The 22,091-nt window shown below is 45.5% G+C and overlaps 1 protein-coding gene across 1 annotated transcript; it reads right to left on the bottom strand.

Moving 5' to 3' along the window:
- Positions 1-347: 347 nt before the first annotated feature.
- Positions 348-20,305, bottom strand: LOC131697682 (scm-like with four MBT domains protein 1). Its single transcript, XM_058988263.1, has 21 exons — positions 19,941-20,305; positions 13,869-14,044; positions 12,797-12,891; positions 10,938-11,178; positions 9,512-9,600; positions 8,582-8,828; positions 7,916-8,013; positions 7,288-7,389; positions 6,891-7,041; positions 6,641-6,723; positions 6,326-6,452; positions 5,887-6,000; positions 5,391-5,433; positions 5,221-5,285; positions 4,847-4,986; positions 4,110-4,219; positions 3,574-3,749; positions 2,807-2,985; positions 2,329-2,532; positions 1,565-1,693; positions 348-1,226 (listed from the first exon to the last, which is right to left on the bottom strand). The coding sequence occupies exons 2-21, from the start codon at positions 13,915-13,917 to the stop codon at positions 1,086-1,088; spliced, it is 2,583 nt and encodes an 860-aa protein (XP_058844246.1). The 5' UTR covers positions 13,918-14,044; positions 19,941-20,305; the 3' UTR covers positions 348-1,085.
- Between the last annotated feature and the right edge of the window lie 1,786 nt (positions 20,306-22,091).

Raw genomic sequence — 22,091 nt, 5'->3', positions numbered from 1 at the left:
CTGACATTTCTCTGTGCCAGATGGAAACGATGTTAGTTACACGGTTATATATTATGAAGGAGAGCGTAGGAGACGCTGCGCAGCATGGAGCTGAGCTTCAGCCACTCGAGATCACTCAGCGATGGAGTGGATCTCAGCTCGTATCAGACAGCACCCGATGCGATATTCTATACATCGTTCACGAAGCACCCTCACAACAGCACACCCTCTTTCTACAGAGAATGCTAGCAGGGAAATAAGCACTAGATTTCATATCTGACAGTTCCAGGTTCTGTCACAGTTCTGACAGTTCCATATTCCAGGGTCGTAAAGCAAAGCAAAATGACCACGCGGTTCTTATAAATAATAATAATAATAATAATACAATTTATAATAATAATAATAATAATAATAATAATAATAATAATAATAATAATAATAATATTGTGTGCTTTGTCAGTACAGGAAGTCCCATTTAATAATGAATTTCACACTTTATAAAGCATGTACATCAAAGTAATGTACACGTCCCTGTATATCCACCACCAGGTCGCTTCCACTTCAGCGAGATTACATTTTCAACGATCCTCAATTCGAGTCCTTGTTATTATTTTTCTTGTTTAGTTTTGTGCTTTGTGATGCCGAGTCTGGGGTGCAGAGATTACGGAGCCGCTCAGGGAAGAAGATGGGGTAAACACTGCGTTTGCCGAGAGCCCCTGTGATTGGAGGACACTCCTGACCTGCGGAGAAGCATTAATTCACAGGCTGTGATTGGAGGACACTCCTGACCTTCGGAGAAGCGTTAATTCACATGCTGTGATTTGCTGGAGTATTAATGATCACGTTTCACATGTGTTTTTGCAGCCGGATGAAGCACTTTGTTTCCTGCAGAACGCTGGTAAGAATGCCTTCACGTGCTGCAGGTGTCACCTGAGCTGACTGACAACCCATTAAATACCCAGGCTGTGATGTGCAAGTCCATCGCGATAGACGTGCGTCACTGCAGACAGTGCTGCGCTGCGCGAGGCCCCTGGGATTCTGTCAGCGATCACGCTCTCGTGTCAGGGAGAGTTGCATGCCTGGAGCGGCTCCGTTCCTCCAGCCCCTCAGTTGGCGTACTGCTGGTAGAAGGCGAGTTTGACCCTCTCGATGTGGTGGCACAGCTTGATGGCGGGGCCCAGCTTCAGGTCCATGCACTCCTGGACAGTGGGCAGGGTGAGCAGCAGCAGAGCCTGCCCGTCGATTTCCTGAACAAACCAAACAACCAAATTAAAACCGTTTACAGCAAAAACCTCTAGCATCCGAACTACCTGGATGAGCCGTAACAATCACAATTCAATGCAAAAAAACAACTGCAAGAAACTCGGTCAAGTAAACACACATTTCAGCTTAATTAGGTACTGTAGCGACTTGGATGGCAGACAAGCCCTTTATAATGCTGCAGCCCTAGTTAAGAGACAGTGCTATAAAGTGCTAGCATTGCATTGTGGTGTGCCGTGACCACTGCAGCTCCTAGCGGAGGGGCTCTGTGTGTAGAGCTGCACTCCCGTTGTGTTTTGGCAGCAGTGCGGGAGCGCGGTGGTACCTGATCCAGGAATATCCGTGCCAGAGGGGCGCAGTCCGTGGTCTTGATGAACCGGACCACGTCGGCCACGCTCCAGTCCAGGGGGCTGCTCTCCAGCTGCAGCCTGTCCTCCACCTCGGACCTCAGCTCCTGACAGCACACACATTAACACACGTCAGCCACAGAGCAACTCGCACACATTAACACACGTCAGCCACAGAGCAACTCACACACATTAACACACGTCAGCCACAGAGCAACTCACACACATTAACACACGTCAGCCACAGGACCAGAGAGCAGCTCACACACATTAACACACGCCAGCCACAGGACCAGAGAGCAACTCACACACATTAACACACGCCAGCCACAGGACCACAGAGCAACTCACACACATTAACACACGTCAGCCACAGAGCAACTCACACACATTAACACACGTCAGCCACAGGACCAGAGAGCAACTCACACACATTAACACACGCCAGAAACACACCACAGAGCAACTCACAAGACACACATGTGCACTGCACAGGTTTAGTCAGGGATGGAAATACAGCTTTACTAGAAGCTTGATTAGCCACAGTGTGTGCAGGTTCAGGTGTGTCTTATTAAAGTCCTGTAAAACCAGGTCAAACTCCTGGGTCAAACTGCTATGCAATGGAAGCCTTGTTTCCATCCCTGTACTGCACAGGTTTCCAGCTCATGTTTACTGCACACGTCTGAAAGATCAAGTGTCACACATAACAGTATGTTATGAAACAAGCCCCTGTGTGTGTTACCTTGGGGGAGGGGGGCTTGTTCTCATCGTCGGAGAAGGAGAACGTGCGGCTCTTCCTCTTCCTCTTGTCTCCCTGCGAGGGGGAGGACGGCTGGGATTTCTTCTCGGACACCTCCGAGTCCTCCATGAGCTCGTCCTGCTGCTCCGAACCCGAGTCCTCGCTGCCAGACTCCTCCTCGTCCAGATCCTCCTCCTCTCCGCTCCCCTGCCACAGGAAACAAGCGCAGGCTGCTTATTACAAGAGCAGCAAACTGCACTGCTGCCAGCAAACCCTCTGATCTACTGCAATCACCGAAATACTGGGGCACAGAGGAAAGGGGCTACACATGAAGCACTGTCATTAATAAGCATGCTTTACTGCCTTCCTGTGTCCTGTCTTCTGATCGCCGGGGTGAAGGAGTTTGAACTCGTGAGTGTGTTTGTTATGATAAGCGCTGTGTAAATCAGTGAGGCTCCCTGGAGAAGGTTGAAGGCGGTACCTGCGGGGATCCTGCGGGCGTGTTGTCCAGCGAGGCCGGGGACCGTTTCTTCTTGTGCACAAAGAAGTGCTTGCGTCGTTTCCGCCTCTTGCTGGGCTTCTTGACCCCCCCCTCCAGGTTGGTGTGCCCCCCCGGGGGGCGGCCGATGCGCTTGCTCCTCTTCTTCCCGTAATAGTGAGCTGCGGGGGCAGGGAGGGGTGCGTTAGAGGAGAGCAAGACAAGCACAGCTCCTTTTGGCCTGCTGTTATATATATATATATTTTTTTTTTGATAATTCACTGATGGTGAAAATAGAATGTCTTTAAAATGTGGACATTAAACGCCTCTTCAGGTCAGTACTGAAATATTTAGGAACATGTGTTGTATAATAACTCTACAGAGGAAAACAATACATTTTGAACGTGACAACACTATGTTTTTCTGTTTAATGAAATATTATTAATAATATCTCTCTTTAGATGACTCTGAAGTGCTGTGACATAAGCCATTGCTTTACGTGTGATGATGCATACTGTGACATGCAGGTCGCGATACGACACGCATCACAATCCCAGTTTGATCCAGACAATCGAATCATCAGTTTCTGCAGCTCTAATGATATTATTATTATTATTATTTTTATTATTATTATTATTATTAATAATAATAATAATAGTGTGCATTCATTAAATCGGGCCCTCCGCTCTCGTGCAGTGCGTGTGCTATGGGCCCTGTGCGTACAGCCTGCTCTCGTGCGGCGTGTGACAGCCCGCTCTCTGAGGACTCACTGTACTTGGTCTTGGTCAGCCCTGAGCAGTTCTCGGAGCAGCGCTCCAGCGCCATCCTCGGTCCGAACAGGTTGGGGCAGCACTCCAGCTTGATGCAGGTCTTCCTGCAGAAATCAGGCACCTGGTCGGCCGTCCTGACGATCTCCACCGTGGCGCGGTAACTCTTCCCTTTGTACCTGCAGCAGGGACGACAATGCACGCGAGGCACGGGGGCTTCTCAGAGGTTTGTACAGTAATTCTGCAGCCCTATCCCATGCTTTATTAGACAATGCATTCACCACAGATCATCATTATGCTTTACCACTCATTTCTGGGCTGTACAATGCTTGCCTAGGCTTCACAGTGTGTTCACTATCCTATATTACCCTTGAGTGTGTTCAGTTCTATTATACATGTGTTATCCATTTCCTCTGCTTTACTACACGTGTGTGTGTTCACTATGGGAGGCTCTCTGCACTACTCCAGTGTACACACAACAGGGTTGAAAGAGGTCTGACCGCAGCTCTGTAAAGAAATCCCAAAGCATGGGGTCTTACTTGGCCTTGAGGGTCTCTCCGTACCCCTGCCAGCGAGCCTCTTCATCCAGCTGCAGCTCCCTGAGGACCCGACTCGGCTTGTAGGCAGCGTTGATCAGCAAGGTGAGGACCTGCAATTCAGAACGGAACGATAGCGTGAGGGCAGGCTAGTGGAAACAGACCAAACCCAGGCTGACTCGTGCAGAGGGCTGTGCGGTTCATCAAGAGGGCTCTAGCTTCCAATGTGCTGGAAATAGAGGGTGCTGGAGGGGGGGCGCAGCACAGTCAAAGTGCCCACGAGGTCTGAGCACCGCGCCCGATGGGAATGTGCCTGCAGCAAGCACTGCAGTGTGACCCCCGGACTGCGTGGGACTCGGGTACAGCCTGCCAACCTGAAAACACACATGAAAATGACCAAGTGAAGCACTCCCCGAAACCCTTCATAAAATAAACACGCAATCCGCTTCATTTCAGCACTCTGGTGCTCCCTCAGAAAAGATTCCCCATAGTAAAAGTGTAATAAAGCTTATTAAAAGCATGGTAAAGCATGGGTAAGCATTGTAAAAGACCAGTGAGGTACGGTAAAGCATATCAATAAACATGGCAAACCACTGGAAACCATTGTAAAGGCAAAGTACAACCACGGCAAATGCATGGGAAAAAACTGCAAAAATGCCATGGGAAGCTTCTGTAAGGACGAGCATGCGCTCTCCTCCTGCAGTGCAGTGATACTGAGGTACGGTGCAGAGCAGCCTCACCTCTTTGAGCACCAGCGCACAGCTGCCAGGCCCCACGCACTGAGGCAGCTCCGCAATCCTGCCCTTGTTGAGGTACGGACCCGAGAAGCACCGGTGATTGAAGTAGATTTTCGGACAGCAGTATTTCCCGTTTCCGAGCCCTGGGATGCAAAACACAAACACAAAAGACGATTCAAAGACAGCCCATAGTTAAATACCCGCGCAGTGCAGACAACACTAAATGATCATTATGAGCACAGCTCGTGGGCTGTACAATAAATCATTTCAAGTGTTAAATCAGATCCAGACTGCACAAAGCCTTCCTGTACTTGGTAAATGTGTGCAGGTCGGCTGGCTGTGTTGACCGTGCATGTGAAGGGATTGGGTGCATTCACCTGACTCGCTGGAGTTGTAGTCCTGGCTCCTCAAGCCGTCGTGCGCGGTGTTTCTGGGTGCCACTCTGCAGGGCAGGGAGACATAGACAGCATCGTGATCACACAGGAGATCTTCAAACAGAAGGATTGGGGCTCTGTGTTTGAGAAATCATTTCTTTGGCAGCACTTACTGTTTTTCCGGCTGCACCACAGCGACCTTCCTTTGCTTCTTGACTGCAAAGCAAGTTTAAAAGGGGTTTATTAAGACGTAACCAACGTAGAAAAGTTAAGAAACATTGCATAGAAATATCTAAAGGGAGGCTGGCATCACAGTACAGCAGAACAGCAAGCTGCTGGGTAGTTACTATCTCTGCTTCCACAGGGAGCTGCAATGTAATTCAGCAGTGAGGAATAACCAGACTGCAACATCCACACCTGCTGTAGATGTACACAACTACTGTGCTGCCAAGGGGGCAGGATAATGGTGCCAGTGTGTTTTGACGAGCTGTACAGGGTTAGGGGTTAGAGGTTAGAGGTTAGGGTTAATGGTGCCAGTGTGTTTTGACGAGCTGTACAGGGTTAGTGTTAGGGGTTAGGGTTAGGGTTTGTGTTAGTGTTAGTGTTAGGGGTTAGGGTTAATGGCGTGTGTTGACGAGCTGTACAGGGCTGTCAGGACTGGAAAGTTACCTTTGGGTTTTCGGGGATGGCTCAGCGGGTATCCATTGGTTTCACACCAGCTCACTGGGAAGATGTCCATGGATTCCACGTGCACAATGCACTCTGGGACTGGCTTCTTCGAACCTGAGTCAGACACAGCCCGAGATGAAGAAGTACCTTCCAGTGTCAGGCCAATTGCTTGCTTTATATAACCCTTTACTATTCAATAATTACCGCATGGTGTTTGCAACCTATGTTCCTGGGTTCTCTTGCAGCCCCCCATGCTTTTCCATGGTTATGCTCTGCATTCAGCACAGATTACCAGGGTTTGTCCTGCTTATTAATAGAACCTTTCCACCGGGCTGAAGAGGGCGTCCGAGTGGCAGGAGGTCTTGCAGGAGACAGAGGCGTCTGCTTCCTCTATGCTAGGTTACACTTTGCTTACACCTGCACACTGGAGACCGCTTACCTTCCAGATGCAGCCAGATGTGCTGACCTTTCACCTTGGTAACCGTGGCAGCGTGAATCTCTTCCGGGCTCAGGGGGTTCACTGCCTCCAGTTTCATGTTCTCTGTGTATCCGAAATCAGGCAGGTCCTGAACGATAGAGCAAATGTCACAGCTCCATTCTTCACAGCGTTGCAATGCTTTTATTTACTTTAAGACCAGAGTTAATGTCATTTCACTTAACGTACAGAGTTCACAAGCATCTGTTCAAATCATACAGCCGGGACTGAAACTCAGAGAGAGAAAGCCAGCGATGCCCCTGCCTCGCTCTCACTCACCGTTGAAAAGCAGTGTTGTGGGGCTGCCTCTGAGCTGCACTGTTTCAGGTAGTCAGCCCAGTCAAAGTCTTGTCCTGGGTAACCTAGACCAGCAAACAAGAGTCCATCAATCACAAACCTCAGCCGCGTCGCTCCTTGTGGGTATACCTCACACAGTAAACTATAGTGCAGGGCAAGCCCCTTCACGGGTCACATACTGGTGTTTGTTAAAACACATTCGAAAATCGATGTGGTGGGGATGGGTGCAGACCTTTGGGAGGGGTGAGGTGAACCCCGTTCTTCAGGCACCACTGCACAGGAAAGATCCCCCCGCTGGTCACATGACACACGAACGCACTGGCCCCCGCCTGCTCTGAGCGAAGGTCATCTATCTGAACCAGGAAATACTTCTCACTGAAAACCTGGAAACAACAAACAAACAAAAGACAGAAAGAAATACAATCTGCTTTAAATAGAACATAAAGCTGAACTGCTTCACTTGACGGGAGCCCTGCATCACAAAAAGAGAAATTCTACACGGCAGACTGTTTGCAATTGTGCTGCTCCCACAGCTGTATAGAGCTGCCTGGATCACATGACAGGAGCGGCAGCACTACCTCTCTCTAGATATATAGACAGATGTGTCATTTGAAATCAGGTAAGCCTACCTTGGTCACAGTCGCTGGGCTGATAGTGAAAGGTGCTGCTGGGTCCACAGCCTCTAACTTCATCCCAGCTGAGAATGAATGAGTGCCGATCACAGGCTTGTCCTGATGAAACACCAGCAGCAAGACAGAGACACAGATCACTTCATTACATTCAAAACCTCCTCGCTGAATACAGCCTAATCCTGTCGGCTCGGGATATTCCCAGCACGTGTCACCAGCTATGGACTGTAAATACTGAACTGTGCATTACACATTACACCGCAGAACATGAACACTCAGCCACAAACATCAGAGTTAAACTTTGAAATACAATCAAGGAGTCCGATTTCAGCCCAGTGCAATCTGAAACATCTTAGGGGGCTAGGCGTGTCGGAGACCAGTTTGGTGAAGAAGATTGGTGCCCAAAAACAGCCGTCTTCTTCAATCTAACTTAAATATCTTACTAATAATAATAATAATAATAATAATAATAATAACAATAATAATAATAATAATAATAATAATAATAATAAAGAACCTATTTTATAAAACGTGAACATGCATTTAAAGCAAATGCAAACCCGTTTCACTGAAAGTCTGGACTGCCTGCGCGCTCGTAGGAAGAGTGTTCCCGGGTGAGAGGCGTTACCTTGAAGAACTGCTCAGGCACCGCGGACTCCACTGTCTCCCCAAGAACGCCCTGCAAGACCTCCTGCCAGTCAAGATCGCTCTTCAGCCCCCTCACAGCTGCAATGAAATTCAAACAGCGCGGCGAGGTCAGAGCTTGCCTTTCGTATTGCAGGGTCCTTCCCCAAAGTTTACCAAGGCAAACCTGCAGCCTCTTTCACCTCGCTTGCAGCACGATTCACTACGGCTTTACGTACCTGTTCTAAGATCTCACTCTGCAGCACTTTACTATGTTTTTACCAGGATTTCTACTTCACTGATTCTGCACGATTCCTGAACTTTACCAAGATTTCAGGACGCTTTCACTTTGCTCGACTACACCATGCTTTCACCACGGTACACCACAGTCTACACTTATAGAAGAGGTGTTTAAAAGCCCCACCGGTCTCCTTTAAAACCAAGGTACAAACTATAAGAAACTAAGAAAGCTGGAGCCTTCATCAGTACAGTGAAGCTGTCTGCTTGTCTTAGTTTCTTGTCTTAGTTTCTTATAGTTTTTAGCTTGGTTTTAAAGGAGACCGGTGGAACTTTGAAACACCTTTTTATATAAGTTATACAGGTATATTAGTTTCTTCTGCTTTCACTTTGAGATTGTGACGAGTGTTTGGAGGCTGTGGGTGCTTCTCACCTGCGGGTGGTGTGAGAGAGAGGCCCTGCTGCCTGGCCCAGCCGACGGGATGAAGGAAGGGGTCCAGGTAGAAGAGCCAGCGCCGGTGCTCGGCACGCTTCTCAGCCCCGGCGTAGCGGAACCGCAGCCGGCCGCCCGTGTTCTCCTCCACCACCACGAGCCAGGCCTGCAGGGGCCACTCCCGGTCCTGCAGCTCCAGCAGGGACCCGGGAGCCAGGAGGTCCAGGGGGTTCCTGCCCCGGTGAGGCTGCCACACAAACAGGACACGAGGAGGAGGAGGAGGAGTTAGGGTTCATCCGGTGAGCAGAATTCACATTCTTATATTAAAGATTTAAAACAAACTGAAATAATGATTTACTTTAAAAAAAAAAAAAAAAAAAAGATAATCAGTGTATTATTTTATATAGAGAATATAGAATAAACAGATATTCAAATAGATAGATAGATACAGATTAAGACAGATACAGACAGATAGACAGATATGACTTAGATAGATACAGATTAAGATGGATAGACAGATAGACAGATAGATTGATAGATATACAGCTAGATAAATAGATATAGATACAGATTAAGATAGACAGATAGACAGACAGATAGGTATACAGAGTGATAGATAGACAGATTGAGATTTGATTGACCCTGAACAGGCTCACTGACATGTAACCCTGCTGTATCAGTGTGATGCTCTGCTGTCAGTGAGATGGCATTAAAAGCTCTAGAACCACACAAGCAGCAAGCCTGGCTCTTTTGCATTGCGGCTGGGTGGTCTCCAGTTAGTGTTTAGTTCCACGGGGGCAGAATGAGGTTGCGGGTCTTTGCAGTGCAGCCCGACTGCATTGAGGAGCCCCCCCCCCCCGAGATACCCCTGGATCAGTGCACAGTGCAGAGCTGTGGTCAGCGTGCTGGCTAGCGCTGTGCTGTACCTACCCCCTCCAGCAGGGCTGCAGGAGCACTGCTCGCCCCAGACAGCGTCTGCACCAGAAAGGCACCCCAGTCCGAATACTTGTCCCGGATACCTGAGAAAGAGAATCCATTATTACAGACGTGCAGTCCGATCCTGCAAGGTAAAACCTTCAATGAAACAAAATTATAATAATCGTGAAAGACAAATCTGCTTTTAATGGAGGAAGGCACTACCGTCCTACAGGGAGTCAATCTGAACATCCTAGACGCCGGTATAACCTACACGACCTGTCTATTAGAGAAAGTATTAGGACATGGAAATGAGATATGGTAGGCTGTTTGCAATAGTGCAGCAGAGTTCACATTTCACGTTCTGCGGTTTGATGCAACACAGCGTGATTCACCAGCGCAGTTAAATGCTTTCATAAAACGCAGCTGAGGCTTATCCAGCCCGGCGGAGTACAGGACGATCGAATCACCCCGAGAGGCTCAAACAGAAGGGAAGCCACAGGTGAAATGAATCTACAGTAGGATAGCAGACCAAGTCTGCCACTCTGCACCGCCTCGGGTGCACGAAGCACACTGTATGCAGGTGCAACGTGAAGAGCAGGGGTCTCGTGCGCATGAAGCACACTGTATGCAGGTGCAACGTGAAGAGCAGGGGTCTCGTGCGCATGAAGCACACTGTATGCAGGTGCAACGTGAAGAGCAGGGGTCTCGTGCGCATGAAGCACACTGTATGCAGGTGCAACGTGAAGAGCAGGGGTCTCGTGCGCATGAAGCACACTGTATGCAGGTGCAACGTGAAGAGCAGGGGTCTCGTGCGCATGAAGCACACTGTATGCAGGTGCAACGTGAAGAGCAGGGGTCTCGTGCGCATGAAGCACACTGTATGCAGGTGCAACGTGAAGAGCAGGGGTCTCGTGCGGATGAAGCACACTGTATGCAGGTGCAACGTGAAGAGCAGGGGTCTTGTTGCAAATACTGTGAAACAGAATAATATCCAGAGAGCTACAGACAGAAAAATACATCAAACTGCAAGACTTGGCTGCATGTCAAAACGAGCTCCGCTTCCATTTTTTAATTATTATTTTTTTTACAGCATTTCTATTTGGTAGCAGATGTTCGGGACAGTTGCCATGCAGAGGGAATCGCGATGCAGGGGTAGAGGACCCAAACACAATCTGCTCATGCAGAAAAAAAATCAGAATAACTCACTCATACAAAACAGCAAAAAGCAAGTCATTTTGTAATTATTTAAACCTTTTTTTGTACATCCAACTTTACATTTTTTTCATTTTTGTAAACTGCAGTTATACCTCCTTTGAAACACACATTATATATAAAAATATATACACACCCTGTATATTTGAAATACATCTTTCCATATGGGTGACGGTTTATTGTCTACAGTGTCGTGTTGAGTAACCTCACCCTCACCCTCACCTACCCTCTGGGGGTCTGAGCACTTTGTTGTTCTGTCCGCACCAGCCGATGGGGTGCAGGTCAGCAGTCATGATGTCACACCAGAAGTCTGCGCGGCGGTCTTCCCCGTAGCCGTCGTAGCGCAGGAGGAGCAGCTGCCCGCACGTCATGATGATGGACGCCACCCAGTACGTCTCGGGGTCGCTCTTGTTCGCCACCTCCAGCTTCATCCCGGAGCTGAACCCGTTCTGCAGGCTGAGATCCACCTGGGGGCGCCGGCGAGACACGACAGAGACACGTCAGTGCTATAGACATACACGCCCCCTCTCGCCACGGCCGGGAACGCCAAATCAAATCACTGTGTGGGAATAGAAAAAGGGGACCTGCGACAATTGAGAAGAAAGGAACATTTCCGAGAGAGAGTGAGAGAGGAGACAATCTGACCCATCGATGCTCGTCTGGTTCTGAGCAGCTGGATCACCGATTACATTAATTTGTAGGTCTCAACGTATCCCTGAGAGGAGAGCAGTCCCAGTGTACCACCAAAAACCAGCCCAGCCCGTCCAGTCTACCACCAAAAACCAGCCTAGTCCGTCCAGTGTACCACCCCAAAACCAGCCCAGCCCATCCAGTCTCCGTCCAGTCTACCACCAAAAACCAGCCCAGTCCGTCCAGTGTACCACCCAAAACCAGCCCAGCCCGTCCAGTGTACCACCCAAAACCAGCCCAGTCCATCCAATGTACCACACAAAACCAGCCCAGTCTGTCCAAGCAGACCCTGATAGTGATGCAACAGCATCTGGAATTTCTTTGCAGCAGATAGTTGGTAGCAGATGGAAATTCTTATTTAATACAATATATATATATATATAATATATATATATTTTTTATTTAAACTTTTATTTAAATTTTATTTTTTAAACAAACACTTTCCCTTGACATGTTAAATATACCAAAATGTCAAAATAGGATGCAAGAGACAAGCTGATTTTCAATTTTCACCCACTCAAGGTCAGAGGCCAATAGACCCAGACCTCGTGCAGTACTTCCATTACTTTCTTCAAAAGCAGAGAGGAGCCACAGGCAGCAGGAGCAGCATGCGCATGGACAGAGCCTCTTTCCAGTGTGAGCGCGGTCCCATCCTTCACCTCTCCCTGTGATACCAGGGGCAGCGCACCCAGTTCTTATTGAGGACGTAATGAAACGGCATAAAGCAGCGCATGATTTCACGCTGTTCCTTCGAGTCAGGATGAGAGATGCGTTTACAGCGGAGCAGGGTGGAATAGATCCTGGACAGGCGATACATTTCATTTTCATGCAGCTCGTTCTGTCAGCCAGCTATTCATTGTTATAACACCCAAATTATTTTTTACAAATCCGTTGCGATGCCGTTCAGCGCGCCGGATTAAATGCAAACAGCATGTTCTCCTCAAGCCAGCGTTTGTTCTGTTAGGAACACGAGCGCAGTTATCACAGGCAGCACGGGTCACGGCATTTACTTTCTAAATCAACAATTTACACGGTTTGTTTCCCAGAATTGCTCAAATTGCCTTATGAGGTGCAAGAGCAATTCAAAACGATGTAAAAGAAGAAGCTGCTCAGGCTTGATCAGTTCATTCAGAGCAGACTGAGCAGGGCTGACTGTGCAAACTCCTGACACCTGTTCATTTCAATACTCCACCTGAACAAGACGAGTTCTGAACCCCAGGACTCAGTTCATTCAGAGCAGACTGAGCAGGGCTGACTGTGCAAACTCCTGACACCTGTTCATTTCAATACTACACCTGAACAAGAGGAGTTCTGAACCCCAGGACTGGGTGCAGCAGGACTCGTGGAAGTTTCTAAGCCTGCAGACAGACACACAGTATGAAACACAGAACTCACATGCTTGAAAGAGCTGTGGGGGGCGGCAGTGGTTCCAGTCTCCTCCAGATACTCATCCCAGTTAAACTCCGAGTCCTCCAGGCCTGACACAGCATCTGCAACCAATTTCAAAATCCCAGCTGTCAGCACACAGCTCCGAGACACGGGCACACAGAGAACAGTGCTACGAAGTGCAGCATCCTGAACAGCACCTTACACAACACGATTAAACACAGGGAATGCATAGCTTAAACACAGCCCAATCACATCAAACTGCAGGACAGAGTAAGCGCAGTGAAATGTATTACTGAATGAATGAATGAATTCATTACATAAAAACTAGTTACCATGCCATCATAAACTAACACATCCACAGTTTGTTTTCAAACACACTTCCTATATCTATATCTGTATCTATAGACACACACATAGGCTTATAAAGAGCTATGTGATTTATTGGAGAGTTTCTGGAAGCCTGAACTGTATCCTTTGAAGATTCCTGGTCTTTGTAGTTACGGGGCGGGGAACAGCTGCTAGCTTTGGGGTGGAGCTCATCGGTGCGAATTCCAGGGAAGAGGAGTTTTCAGGAACGCTTCACATGTTCCCAGCAGCCCTCTGATGTAGAACTGCAGTGAACCCACCCCCAAAACTGCAGGCAGACATTAAAAGAGTCCCATTGCATAGGAATGAAACCGTATGATATAAAGGGTCCCCTGAAATTAGCAGGCAGGGAGGCCGGGGTTAATAAAGACCTTTCGGGACGTGCGGACAGGTTCAGAACTAAAACAACACAGGTCTTCCAGCTCAACACACAATGACCTTATAGCTTTGCCAATATAGCTACACCGTCACCCAGATGAAAAACACTTACAGCCTGTAGTGGTTTCTATTTCCAGTTTTCCAATACTGACAATGCATTTCATTACCCTTGGATATAAAAAAAAACATCCACAACAGCAGCAGGGGAATACTTTGCACTTGTTTTGAAATAACCATCTCAACACCTTTACAGAAGTTGACCAGGCTTGTCCCATGCTTAATATTTCTGTCTCAATGCATTGTCCACGCGCTCCCCACGGTGTCTCCTCTTTACCTGTGTCCTGGGGCTCTCTGCTGCTCATGTCCAGGCGGCTCTGACTCATTCCCCTGGGTGTGAGGTTGTCTGCGCCGGATCTCTCCTCCCTCCCTGGCTCTCACAGCTGTGTTCTCATCGGCAGACTCTCTCTCTCTTTGCACTGCCAGAGTGTTTCAGAACATCCACACCAACTCCTGGAGTCAGGAAGGGGGAGGAGAGGAGAGGAGAGGAGAGTGAGTCACTCACAAGGTGCCGTCCAATCAGGAGGCCCGAGCACCTGAAAAACTAAAAGCATCCAATCATCATCCCTCAGTGTTAACCTGCGTTCAGAAACAGCCCTGGGGAAAGCCCAGGGTTTAAGAGGGGAGCAGCACAAGAAATTCTGAAACTTCAGAGGCGCTAAAATTTGGAGACTAAAAGTCTGAAACATGATAAAAGCACACTGCTCATAACGTTTCACATACAGAAACGAAAGTAAACCCGATTTATCCTGCTCTAGCCTGCCACTCCTGAAAGCATGATAAAACCACACTCCTCATAATGTTTCATATACAGCAGAATAGTTCAATAGCAAAAGCAAAACTACATAGATTTTCTTTTGGTTTAAGATAGTTTCCGAGCAACGCAGAAGGTTCCCTCATTAAAAGCATGAAATAAACCAATGCAAGGCCGCTCTCTGATTCCACGCAAGTGAAAAGTGCGCTCAGGCATGCCATGTTAACTGGGGTATTCTCAAACATTGCTTTTTTAAATAAATAAATTGCAGGCGTTGTCCTGAATGTCTAAGAAGCTAAACAAGGACCAAAAGAGGGGGGATTAACCCTCCACCCCTCCCCTCTGAACCCCCCAACAATCACTGAGCTCCCAGCCTCTCCTCCCTCACCCCGACTCACACCAGAAGAATGCCACCCCCACACCCCTCATTGTACAGCCCTGAAAGGGAGGTGAGGGGTGCACTGAGCCCCCTGTCCCGTGTGAAAGAGCCCCCCCCGGAGACCCCACTGTGGGATGTTTCATTAAAAAGGGAAGCGGGGCGGGACACTGGCTGTCAAACCCCACCGTGAAAACTAGCAGGCAAATCCGGGAGTGTTCTGTTCATGCAGATGCGCCGAGGCCCTTCCAGTAATCCTGTGGGTCAGCATCGCGGTCACACTACACAAACACAAACAGCTCTCCCCTCTATTCACACAACCACAGCCACTGTCAGTACTGATGACTTGATTCATATTCAAATGAACTTACTCAAAGAAATTCAGAGACACTGTCAGACAAACAGGACCTTATTTTCAAAGTCTTTCCTCCAGTTTTTTTTTTTTTAATAAAAGACAAAAAAAACCCTGTTAACGTTACAAAGTGAGACACAGAGCACACTGAGAGCGCTGAAGATGGCTCCGAATGTGTTATTTCGTTGCTTGGTTCTCATTTTGTAAAATGAACAGGTGTTTTATTAATAGGAGTAGATTAAGGATGGAGTAAACACTTTGAAAATATGGCCCGTTGTCTTTTACAATTTTCTTAAACAAGAACCCCCTCCTCTTTGGTATGGTGCTGTTTATCTTTGTCATTTCCAGCAGTTGATAGAGAAGATTTCACTCCACCATATAAAACCAAGGGGTCAACATGACTGCATTACACTGCATCACTCGGAGTTTACTGTTTGATAACTCCTTCGGTTGGGGCTCTTCGTGTCTTCAACCCTCTCTGGCCAATTCATCATAATGTTATGGTCCTTAACTTTATTATCAGTAGTAGTAGTAGTATCATCATTAGCATTATTACCACATTATTATTTTCTTCATCACAAATACAACTGAAATAAAAGGACTTCTTTCTAGACGCTGACAATGAGCAGATGCCAGCATCTTCTTTTCCTAACTCAGGCATGTGTTTTTTTTTCTCTGCTTGCGTCCCAGTCTGTGATTGTTGGAAACATTTTAAACAGACAACACCCCCTGCTTCTGTTTCCCTAGCCTGTTGTGACCATGATTCTGAAAGCAAACACAGAGTGAGGCGGGTCACAGCTGAGCCGACGCTAGCGCCAGAATGAGGGGAGGAGCACCGCACCGCACCTCCAGTATCATCATCCTCCTCCTCATCCTCATCCTCATCATTATTATTATTATGAGTTCATTCAGCAGATGCCTTTATCCAAGGTGACTTGCAGAGACTAGGGTGTGTGAACTATGCATCAGCTGCAGAGTCACTTACAGCACTGTCTCACCTGAAAGACGGAGCACAAGGAGGTTAAGTGACTTGCTCAGGGTCACACCGGGAGTACATGACACCCTTAAACCCAGCAGTATTTCAGAGGGCTCTGTCAAAGCCAGTAATATAAAACCAGTACCTCATCAAATGACAGCACATATTGAAGCTAGATACCCAGTCTTATGAGCCAGATCTTCACAAATGATACACGGTCTTGTGTAAACCAATACAAACATGGTCAATTCTGCATGCGTTTAAAGCAGCGTTTGTTTGAATGTTCAAAATATTATTGCCAGCACTAAACAACATCCCACTGCAGTTCCGAGATGTCAGATCCCTTTTCATGCGTTCCAAGCGTTACTGTGACTGGCAGGCAGTGTCTCCTTCCAGGAATGCTTTCAAATTCCCAAATGAATAGACCAAAAAAAACATCCAATTCATGTGATTGACTTCTCCACTGAATGGAATGGGTTTACGGAAGCCTGAAGCTTCTAGACATGCGAGGAAAAAAGAAAGCCGAGCGCAAAGCTGCCTTTTCATTGTTTGCATCAGATATTAGAGACTAAAAACACACAATATTATCTTTACAGAATGCCTAAACAGAGTAAACGAAGGCACAGGGCCTCAGTGAGACAGGGTTTCTGATCGCTGCAATGCAAACCAGAAACACCTGTTTCTACAGAGCTGCTGTGAGTCTGCAGAGCATCAGCACCACTACAACGTAACAGCACTCTCTCCTAAAAAAAGAATCTTTAACTATATTCTTATGATAACTTAGTCTCACTTTGCTAACCGCAAATGCTGAGTCAAAATGCAATGCATGAAATTACTTAAATACAGCTTGATTTTTTCAAAGAGAAATGTATTTGTTAGGTAGGGTTAATGGACACACCAAAGACAAAATAATGACTCTGTGATCTGATCTGATATTATTATCATCATCATGTGTACTGCAGTACAGTGTTTTAATACATTACGAATAATAAACTGTTCTATAGCGAGAAGCCCATTTGAATAAAGCAATGCTAAAGCAATGCAATCAATATTATTGCATTATATTTTAGATAACGGCTGTTAATGCCTTTTTAATTTATTTGTTATCTCCATGAAAACGTCCTAAATTAGTCAAAGGGGTATGCTCTCTGTACCTGTGATTTTAATACTTATGCAAAGAGACGGCGATTAAAGGACTAGTTTATAACAGCTGCAATCTGCACTCAAACAGGGGTACTGAAATAACTGCTATACCGCTCCAATTTCACATGGCACGCTAGCGATCGGAAATTACTGGCTGGGATGACAAGTATAGTGAGGCGTACATTTAAGTTCTTAACACGAAAATGCAATTCGCAGGATTTTTTTTGGTGAAAGGTAAACTAAACGTATTAAAAAGTGTAACAAACGCTCCCTTGGGTGTGTAATTGAAGCTCGTGTGAGTCTCCGTCACTTGTTACTCGGGTTTAGGATTACCAGTTGGGTTTTTTATTTATTTTCCACCGGTGCACAGCGTGATGTTTGTATTATTTCAGGGAGGTATACGCACCCATTCCACCGCAGCTCTGCTGTCCGTTGTTTTCTCGGGATGCATTCCCATCACAACTCGGAACACAGACCCGACACGGATTCGCCAGCTATTATTTTAGGTTTCATTTTTCAAAAATGTACTTTTTTATTTCAAATGAAAAGATTAAGATTTTGAAGAATTCAGATAGTTTTGCAAAATGTTACATACCGGTATTTATACTTTCCTGAAGAAAGAGAAAGCCGTATTTTTATTGGAACTGTGTTTAAAATAAGAGAAAGGGGAGACAGGCTAGTTTTTTGGGGGGGTTCAATGTTCGGTTTGTGGTCAGGGGTAATAATCGCGTGTCAGAATCCGGTCGCGGTTCGTGTTTCATACAGTACCGACCCGAGCCCGTTAGCAAATATTACAGCGCAACAACGTCACCGGAGAAAACACCAGTAACCAAAACAAACGAGGATGAGCTGCAGGGTATTTTGGGTGAAACACCTTTGAAATGAACTGGATTCTCTTTGTACAGCCTGCAGCGTAACACAGACACGGGGAGCGAAACAATAAGGTAACCCGGTGTTTCGACACGCCGCTACGTATGTTGCAAAAGCAAGGAACAAGACCCGTGCTATGTATCTGCAGTAACAGCAGAAATGTGACTAGACTCGTCTATTATAGCACACGGACCACGGCATGCACAGAGGCTATAATTATAATATATATATATATAATCACGCACAGTTCGCCTCCTCTTTAAAAAATATGCAAGGGATTTTAATAAGCAATCGCAGCTACCCTAAGATGATAAATTTACTACAATGCTTTTTCTCCCGTGTAGAACAGCCACTAAATAAAAGTCCCAAATATTGCGACTCGTTGACTATTCTTTTTTTTTTTTTTTCTTTGGCCGGTTTCTCGTTACACAGACTAGCTGAGCGGTTTTAAATACGCAATATTAAACACACAGCAGCTCCGGGTCCCTCCAGTAAGCAGACGGAACCATTCAACTTGGTGGACTTCAATCAAGACATATAGATTACAATGCAACATGTACCCCGCCGCGTTGTGCTGGTATTTCAATTATACCGCTACACTGACCCGGGTATCTTCTGGACTCACGTTGTCTCGAAACGGCTCCTAATCCCCAGTAAAACCACCAATCCCCACACTAACACTGTATATTCTTAACGAGACTGCTGATGCGGCTATTTAACCCTTTAAGTTGCACAAGGAACTGAGCGGCTGTTCAAACAGCTTCTTCTTAAAATACATTTGAGTGACATCACGTGGAAACGGACCATTCGGGTGACCAGATCTAACCTGTCAGTTCCTTTTTGCCCCTCGTTGCATAAACAGCACGGTTCGAATCACGTGTTATTTGAGGGGCATCGTGTCCCTCGTAGGGCTACCTTGACAGTGCCTGTCGTTACAGATTTGTGAAGACGCTGTCGCGCTGTGAACTTTAGCTGGTGACCGCAGAGTGTATTAATACCAGCATGGTCTGACTGCACAGTACGCTATTACTCAACCACCGCACCACACACAGCTAAAACAACTACATACACAACCCTTTAACAATGCGTCATGATTTTAAACCAAATTAAAACATGAACAATTCTCAAATAATACCTTATGCCGCCATTTTACAAAATAAAAATATAAATAGTAGGCCTACTATAGCCCACTATATAGTGTGAAGTTATGTAATTATATATATATATATATATATATATATATATATATATATATATATATAAACATAAAAAATATGATTGTTGAGAATGAAATAAAACACGTGTCCGTTAAACATAATATCACGTTTATTGTTTAGGAGTGCTTACAAAACAACAACCAATTATAAATAAACACATACATAAATAAACAGGGTCCGCTTCCTGATCGTCATCACAGGCAATGCAAACCCACGCTCAAGGCACAATATTAGCCTATAATAGCATTACTTTTTGGCGCTATAGATCAACGTAGAAATAACTGCCGACCGCCCAACTTTCACTCTACATGTACCAGACACCGACAGGGGTTGAATGGTGAAAAGAAAAAACGAGGTGTCTGTCGTTTTTGAACCCTTGTTTTTCAATACCGTACAGTATGTACTGAAGCAAGCGCTTATTTCTACAGAGCTGAGCTCGCATCTCACAGCAGCAGAACTGCTCCAAGTTAGAAACGTCAGGCTGACTGCTGCATATCCAGCCCAGTGTTATGCACACACTTACTCACTGAGGCTGAAAAGACATGGGCTTTTAGCAACGGGAAAAAAGACGAGCTGGACTCCAAAAAACACGAAAACGTCTTTAAACGCGAGATGGGGTTGTTGTCTGTTGAAATGATTTGTGCCCGAGTGTTGTACTCACCTGGTCCGAGTTTTTCCAGGTCGATTTTAAAAGCCGTCTCTCCGAGCTCTGCTCTCAGTGTCCGCTGCCTCATTCCAATATGGCACAGCCTGCCTCTGCGCATGCTCCAACCTCGAAACGCATACTCGCACACCCGACAATACTGCTCTGTTTGGAGGAACACACTATTTATTTATTAAAAATAATAATAATAATAATTGCGTTCAATATTTTTACCGCCCGCTCTAGAAAATTAAATGTTCTTTTTTTTGTTTATAAATAAAAATATATAAATCTAAATAAATCGTCCCGGAATGTTCCCAGTGTTGTGTTCAGTTGTTGTTCTGTAGCCGACGCGCACAGAAAGTCCACTGACCTTAAAAACAAGGAAGGCGCATTCTCACAGATGAAACTGTACTGCGAGCGGCAGCTATAGACTGCATTCTGTATTCTACAAAAAAAAAAGCGAATATTCATTTTAATAAACGCAGCTCTAGAGCTTTGTCAGAGTTTGTTACATTGCAGACCGTGTATGACGTTTCATTTTCAAACAGCGTGTGTGTGTGTGTCTTATTAAACATAACACATCGTGTCCAATCTACCCTACTGATACACGGTCTTCTATATACAGCACATGAAAACCTACCTACTTGTCAGTTTCTTAATTGTTAAATATACGATTAAACGCTCTTAATTTCCAGTGAGCAAATTTGGATAATATTTTATCATCCTCTTTTAGTCTCGCTGGTATCAGCCAAGCGTCTCTTCAAAACTATAAATTACTATGAAGTCAACGATTACATCAATGTATCCAGTTTAACAGATTATTATTATTATTATTATTATTATTATTATTATTATTATTATTATTATTATTATAACAAATGCAGTGGAATTAAGGCGGATATCCGTGTACAGCACCGGTGGCTTACTGAATCAGGCGTGAAGTGTTGGAAATATTAAAATAAACCCGGTATATTCCATACAGAAAAAAAGGTTTAAAATATTAATAAATCAATTTTTAAAAAATGCCACCGTGCTAAAATGACTTCAGTGCTGTAGCCTGTAAGTAAAGCTCTGTCTGTACGGGCACAGTTCTGCAGGGATTCCACGCACTATACAGATCTACTGAGTTCTATCAAATGTGCTCAATGTGATACCAAAAAAAAATCAAATAAAGGTTATACATTTTTGGGACCACGGGGATCCATAATTCCACACGTCATGTTTAGAACTGCCAGAGGTTCTGTTGTTGGATAACACGGGTATGTATTCGGAACGCATTAAATGGAACCCCCAACGCTTTATGGCATGTAGTATATAAGAATGTTTACAGTATATAATATATAAGAATGTTTACAGTAAATAATATGTAAGAATGTTTATAGTATATCGCAGGTCTGATCAAGATCAAGAACACACGAGGACCCATTTTTACCGTATATAAAAATATGTTATCATAATGTAATCACAATGATAAAAACATGTTATCATAATGTAATCACAATGATAAAAATAGGTTATCATAATGTAATCACAATGATAAAAACATGTTATCATAATGTAATCACAATGATAAAAATAGGTTATCATAATGTAATCACAATGATAAAAATAGGTTATCATAATGTAATCACAATGATAAAAATAAAGAAAAAACAAATAGATTCAATCTCATGAAGCCTGAAGGGTTCAGTAGAAAGGAAGGGTAGATCGGTTCATCATTTCTGTAGTACATGACATCACAGGCACAGTAACAGAGTTCAATAGGAAAAACTGAGTGTTCGTTTCAAACACGCGTTCCCTTATACATATATATGTAATGTCTGGGTGTGTGATTGTTACACAGTAACTCGTAATAACCAACTCGTTTTTAAGAGACCCCGTACACCCCAATAGCAGAGATCAGTGATCAGCGTGTCACCCCAATAGCAGACATCAGTGATCAGCGTGTCAGCCCAATAGCAGAGATCAGTGATCAGCGTGTCACCCCAACAGCAGAGATCAGTGATCAGCGTGTCACCCCAGTAGCAGAGATCAGTGATCAGCGTGTCACCCCAACAGCAGAGATCAGTGATCAGCGTGTCTTCCTGTTGATGTGTTTGTATTGGTGCTTATCATCGCAGTACAGAAAGCACGCTGTGTGTCGTGTTCTTCAGGTATCTATAGAGG

This window comes from Acipenser ruthenus, chromosome 16 (assembly GCF_902713425.1).
Source record: "Acipenser ruthenus chromosome 16, fAciRut3.2 maternal haplotype, whole genome shotgun sequence".
NCBI lineage: Eukaryota > Metazoa > Chordata > Actinopteri > Acipenseriformes > Acipenseridae > Acipenser > Acipenser ruthenus.
This window is presented reverse-complemented; position numbering and strand designations above follow the sequence as displayed.